Genomic DNA, 6,780 nt, shown 5'->3' with positions numbered 1-6,780 from the left:
TAGTTTCCTTTTGCAAGATGAAAATGTTCTGAAGTTTGGTTGCACTGTAGAATGAATACATATAGTACTACTAAACTGTATACTTAAAATGGTTAAGATGGTAAATGTTATGCTTTATATTGCTTTTCCACCATTTAAAAATGAAGCTCCTTTGGGAAGGACATGTACACATTGTTATATTTAAAATGGATAATCTACTGTATAGCACAGGGAACTCTGCTCAATGTTACGTGGTAGCCTGAACGGGACAAAAGTTTGGGGGAGAATGAAAACGTGTATATGTATGGCTGAGTCCCTTTGCTGTTCACCTGAAATTATCACAACACTGTTAATCAACTATACTCCAATATAAAATAAAAACTTTTTCAAAAATAAATACAAAGAAGCCTCCTTATCTGATTCTCACATATCCTGGGATTTTTGAGTTTTCTAGTTCACTCTTTTTTCTTATAACTTCATCTACTCTTGAACCCACTCTTAAATCACTGTTACTTTGTTGAATACCTCAGTCTGGTGTAGGCAGAGAAGAGTCAGAAATCCAGCATAAGGCAGACTTCAGGGGGTCTTCTTGGAGTTATCATTTGTGTCCTAACTCATTACCAAACACCGTGTAATGCACTTTCTTCACAAGTATTACCTAGTCTATCTACAAAAAGTGCTAGATCACATTACAGAGGTAAAACAAGTCTTAGGAATGTTGTGTAAATTTCTGTAAATTTACAGTCTTTTTGTGGATAGGATAAGGATTCCATCTCAAATCATCATGCAACTATACTCAATATAGCAATTTTGCTGAAATTCTTAAAATACATATTTGACCTTTTACATAAACACACCAAAACCTCTTACCTCAGCTTTTTTTCCTTTCATCATCCCTGATATATGAGAATATTCCCATATTATTTCTTATTCTTGCGTTAAGCCCTCCAAGCACCCCTCCTTCTTATACTTCCTTTCTTTCCCTCCAGTTATTCAATGCCTTTTCCATTTTCTATTTATTTTTTCTTCCTAGCCTTCCTCACTCTAGTGAAAGTGACAGTCGCTCAATCAAGTCTGGCTCTTTGCGACCCCATGACTCGAGTCTGCATGACACTCCTCTGTCCCATTGAATTCTCCAGGCAAGAATACTGGAGTTGGTAGCCATGCCCTTCTCCAGATCTTTCCAACCCAGGGATTGAATCCAGGTCTCCTGCACTGTAGGCAGTTTCTTTACCATCTGAGCCACTAGGGAAGCCCTCTCCTGACTCTAATTCTAACCCTAAATACATGGTTACACATCAAGGTCAATTTAATGGTGTATATTCCCTAGTCAAAGGCATTGTTACCATCTTGTTTTATTTGGACAGTCTGTACAGTTTTTTCAAGTCGATCACCATGCTTCAAAGCATTAAAGATAATCAGAGATAAATAGGATGGTAGAATCATTAACTTTGACATCCTTTTAGCATCAGCTAGATGTGCAATAAAAATATTGTTTACTTTTTAAGTAGAAATTCCAGATGTACTTAGAATAATGTAACTACCTAAGTGCCAAGTACAATAAAACACATACTTCAAATTATAGCTTAAAATTCTTTTCCACCTCTTAGCATGTTTCTTCCTCCCTTTTCTCCTAGCTTAGGCCTCTATTTTCCCTACCCTTTGGAGGACTGCCCATTTCTGTCCCACTGTACCCTGTACCCTGGCCACAGAGGTGGGCATGAGATTCAGCCAAGAAAATCAGATTTGAATCTGAGGCTCCCAGAAATAATGGGCAGCTGAGGCTGAATCACCTGCTGGCAGGGCCCAGAGAATGCACCACAAGTTCTTACTGCTGAGGAGCTGCCCTAATTCCTATCCTTCCACGAGCCTAGTTTTTCAACAATTTCTTTAATTTTCTGAGCTAACCCAGTTACTGTTGCTTGCAATAAATCAATACTATTATCACAAATAGTAAAATAATTTATTGATTAAAACAACACATACACATGAAAAACCAGTAAATATATCTATAAATGTGATATATGTGCCAAATGAAGTTTTAAATGATTATTCACTGAAGTATATTTTATAAGGAAACCATAAAAGATTCCCTCTTTAATCAGTTTCCTCCTCTCTCTTTCTCTTTAGGTTTCATTGGTAAGGTCTAATTATATCAAGCAGTTAATTCTCCCTTGCTTAATAAGAACCCTGACTTGGGGGATTAATACCCAAAGGAAGACCAAGGCTACTTACTATCTCCCGTGTTTGGTATTTATTGCAGTTCCTAGATCAGACATAAATTACTATAAAAGTGAAAAGCACACTCAGATTTTGACATTCTATTTGAAAGTTATTGAAAAAGACAATTCTGAAGATCTATCAACAGACTGCAAGTTGAAGGGAATTTCGCAGGACAGGGTTACTTCCTTCTTCCAGAGAAGGAAAGCAAAGTAACATTTAATTCAATACCACCAGTCAGTTATGTTCTGTTTGCCTTGTAAGTGCCCAGATTTATCCTTCATTTAAAAAAATTTTGGCTCTCACCCTCTCCTTCCTGTCATGACCATCAAAATAAAATAAGATAGAGCTAGAGCTAGATGGGGTCTTAGGCAGTAGAATTCATGGGTTAATGTATGATTTAAAGAGCTTACTGTGCTGAAAAGGTTAGAACAAGCTGAAAAAATATGAGAAATGTTCAAAAGATGGAAATTGGAAAGGAGTCTCTACTATACCTACCCCTATGTCTTCTACTGCCATAAAAGTAGAATGCTTTTTAGCCTGGATCTGGTTAGACTATTACAGGTTTTGGAGACTGAAATGGAGGCTATTGATTACTGATGTGTGCTAAAATCCAGAGCATATGAGTCCTGTTAATGTAATTTTCTATTCTTTAAAGGCTGTTAAAGACCCCTCTTTTGGCTGGCTTCTCATTGTTGACCCTCATACCCAGGGAGATAATGTGGGAAAGAGTCTGTCTTGTGTATGTGTGGCTTGCATGCGTGCATGCTAATCACCTCAGTCGTGTCCGACTCTTGAGACCCTCTGAACTGTAGCCCACCAGGCTCCTCTGTCCATAGGATTCTCCAGGAAAGAATACTGGAGTGGGCTCATGTGTCCTCCTCCAGGGGATCTTCCCAACCCAGGAATCAAACCCAGGTCTCTTCTGTCTCCTGCACTGGCAGGTGGGTTCCTTACTAGTGTCACCTGGGAAGCCCCTAAAAGTGAAAGTGTTAGTTGTTCAGTCCTATTTGACTCTTTGTGACCCCATGGACTGTAGACTACCAGGCTCCTCTATCCATGAAATTCTCCAGGCAGGAATACAGGAATGATAGCCATTTCCTTCTCCAGAGGATCTTCCTGACCCACGGATCAAACCTGCATTACAGGCAGATTCTTTACCATCTGAGCCTCCAGGAAAGCCCATATGTGACTTATATGATCATAAATGATTTTGGACATTTAAAGTTACCTAGTTGTCTTAGGTGAATATAGGAAACGTGGATAGGACCCTCTTGCATCTTTAAATTAGTCCTTTTAAAATCACAAAGCAGCATTCAAAATTAATACAATTTAACAGTGTATATGAAGCATGGAAGATAGGAGAGTTGTCATGTAAGGATTTCTTGGTGAGACTGCAAGTAGAAACTGCACTGCAAAGAGATTCAGCATGGAGAGAAGTGGGCCAATCAAGGCAATTCTAAAGGGAAGCACTAGTCTGTTTACATTGAGAATATTTGCTGCATTTCCATTTCATTGTCTTAAACACAGCCAATTCACATACGTATTCGCTTTAACCACAGATTTCTTTTCACAGACACCCAAGAGCTGATCCTCCCATAAACATGAGAAATCACACAGTGGTGACTGAATACATCCTGTTGGGAATCCCTGAGACAGAGGGCCTAGAGACTGTGCTTTTTTCCCTCTTCTCATCGTTATATTTGTGCACTGTCTTGGGAAACATGCTCATCCTTTTGGCTATCATCTCTTCCTCTCGGCTTCATACACCCATGTACTTTTTCTTGGCAAATCTCTCCGTGTTTGACCTAGGTTTCTCATCAACAACTGCTCCCAAGATGCTGTCATACCTTTCAGGGCTGAGTCAAGGTATCTCTTTTCAGGGTTGTGCTACCCAGCTCTTCTTCTACCACTTCTTGGGATGTACTGAGTGTTTCCTATACACAGTGATGGCCTATGACCGCTTTGTTGCCATATGCTTTCCTCTGAGATACATGGTCATAATGAATCACAGAGTCTGCACCATCTTGGCCACAGGGACCTGGATGGGTGGCTGTATCCATGCCATTATCCTAACATCCCTCACCTTCCAGCTGTCCTACTGTGGCTCTAACAAGGTGAGCTATTACTTCTGTGACATACCTGCCATCTTACCTCTAGCCTGTGGGGATACATCTCTAGCCCAGAGGGTAGGTTTTACAAATGTTGGCCTTTTGTCTCTCATTTGCTTTTTTCTCATTCTTGTTTCCTACACCCGCATTGGGATTGCCATATCAAAAATTCGCTCAGCAGAGGGCAGGAAGCGAGCATTCTCCACCTGCAGTGCACACGTGACTGCAATTCTCTGCGCTTATGGGCCAGTCATCATCATCTATCTACAGCCCAATCCCAGTGCCTTACTTGGTGCTATAATCCAGATATTGAATAACCATGTAACCCCCATGCTGAACCCATTGATCTACAGCCTGAGAAATCAGGATGTTAAATCAGCTCTGAGGAATGCATTTCCCAAGAGAAGCTTCACTCTGAGGAAAAACTGAGAAAAGCTCAAGCTTTGCTGGACAAAGTTGGAGTCTCCATTTCTCAGGACTAATTCTCTTCCGTAGCTTCCAAGGCATGTTGAAATCAAATGTGCTCTGAATGGATCTACCACTTAACCTCACCAAGTTTTAAAGCCATATCTGCTTTCATATTTTCCTGTGTTTATAATGAAATATAATTACTAGAGGAACTACTGACATCAATCTTATTCTTGGGCTGCCTGGATTCTCTGCCAGAACTGCCATTCTTCCCCAAACATTTCCTCCCTCGTTAAATCTTTGAAAGAGTTCAGAGAACATATTTTGTTTCTCATAATCTCAGTTAAAAGTATTTCCGTATATATCTAAAAGGAAGGGAGAATGGAAAAAAAATTTTAAGCAAGCCCAGCTTAATACAGAGTATCAGAACTCAATATCCTTTCTGTAGAGTATAACCTCCAATTTACTTCCACTCAACACCAAAACTCTAACTTGAGTAATATTTAAGGTAAGATCTATCTCATGCGTAGTCTGGTTTGATTTTAATATTTTCCTTGTGTACACATTCCTTTGGAATCCAGACATTCTTGTATTATTAGAGGACTGGGAGGCTATGAATTTGAATCATGTCTCATTAGCCCCTACAAAAATCAGCTTTAGTTTTTAAAGAAAAAAGGAAACAAAAAGACAGTAAGACAAAAACAATCAAGTTTAAATGTGGTACTACATGTTTTTCTAAAACAACAACATTGATTGATTTGTCTGTTATAAAAAGCAAGCTGGTTAGAATTTTCATTTAAATTCAGGTAGCAATAAACTTGCCTTTCCATTGGAAATAATAAGGTATATATAACTTATTTTGATTCTGCTAATCTCTAGATTTCCTAATGATAAGGGAAAAAATAGGTAAATTTATTATAGAAACTGTGTTAAATTTTATAACATAGTTTCATTCTTCTTTTGCTGATTTTATTTTGTTTCCTTTTATGTTTTACCTATCAGATGTTTATGATTTTTCTTGTAAGCCACCTTATGTCCTTTTGGTAAGAACCAGAGAATAAATAATGCACTAAAACAAATAATAATAATGCTATTAATAAAGCTGTATTTCAGAAGTTAAGTAGTATTTTTCATAATGGATTTATTATTTTCTTCCTTCTCTGGCCTTCACTTCCTGCCTATCAATACAAATGATTGAAAATAAGTTCTCCAAGTAGAAACTGTAAGCATTCACAATGAATGTGGAATGAGCTGTTAGAAAATATTAAATGGGCTCCCATGGCAGGAGATGCCAGTCACCAGTGCTCTGAATTTGCTGTAAAAGAATCTCTAATGTGAGATACTGTAATTGCACCTGACAAGCAATTCTGGAGTCACTAGACATTTCTGGCTAGAAATCCAGAAGACATTAACCAAGTAACCTTAATTACACGGAAGTTGTTTCCAGGTTAGCAAAGATTGAATTGAAATATTAAACATATCAAGTATTAAAGGATGAAATGTAAATAATGGTTTGATTTTCACTCACTATTTTCATATAAACATCAAAAACTCAGTATCTCCCATTACAGCAAGGTTGTTTTTTTCCAATGTTCTCTTAACCGAGAGAGAACTACAGTAGTTCCCCCCTTATCTACAGTTTCATTTTCAGTGGATTCAGTTCTGTGGTTTCAGTCACCCACAGGCCAAGCTTGGTCTGAAACTATTAAATGAAAAATTCCAGAAACAGATCATTCCTAAGTTTTAAACAGCCAGCCTTTCTGAGTAGTGTGATGAAATCTCGAGCTCTGTCTGGCCACATACATGAATCACTGTCCCAAGAATACAGTGTTTATGTTCAAGAAAACTTTCTTTTACTCAGTAAGGACCCAAAGCTCAAGAGAAGTGATGTTGCCAATACAGATAAGCCATAGTGAAGCCATAAAGTGCTTCCTTTAAATGATAAAGTTAAAGTTCTCAACTTAAGAAAAAAATCAGTTCTGTATTGAGGTTACTGATAATGAATCGTATACGCAAGAAACTATGAAGAAAGAAAAATAAATTTATACTCGTTTTGTTGCCA

General features: G+C 38.1%; 1 protein-coding gene across 1 annotated transcript; it reads left to right on the top strand.

The window, feature by feature from the left end:
* The first annotated feature begins 3,803 nt into the window (after positions 1–3,803).
* Positions 3,804–4,739, top strand: LOC101103853 (putative olfactory receptor 10D4). The gene has a single exon (XM_004019797.4). It carries the CDS (start codon positions 3,804–3,806, stop codon positions 4,737–4,739), a length of 936 nt encoding a protein of 311 aa, XP_004019846.2.
* Positions 4,740–6,780: the final 2,041 nt, after the last annotated feature.

The sequence above is a fragment of the Ovis aries genome, chromosome 21 (genome assembly GCF_016772045.2).
Source record: "Ovis aries strain OAR_USU_Benz2616 breed Rambouillet chromosome 21, ARS-UI_Ramb_v3.0, whole genome shotgun sequence".
NCBI lineage: Eukaryota > Metazoa > Chordata > Mammalia > Artiodactyla > Bovidae > Ovis > Ovis aries.
Note: the sequence above shows the minus strand (reverse complement) of the source record. Positions and strands in the feature narration are given on the sequence as shown.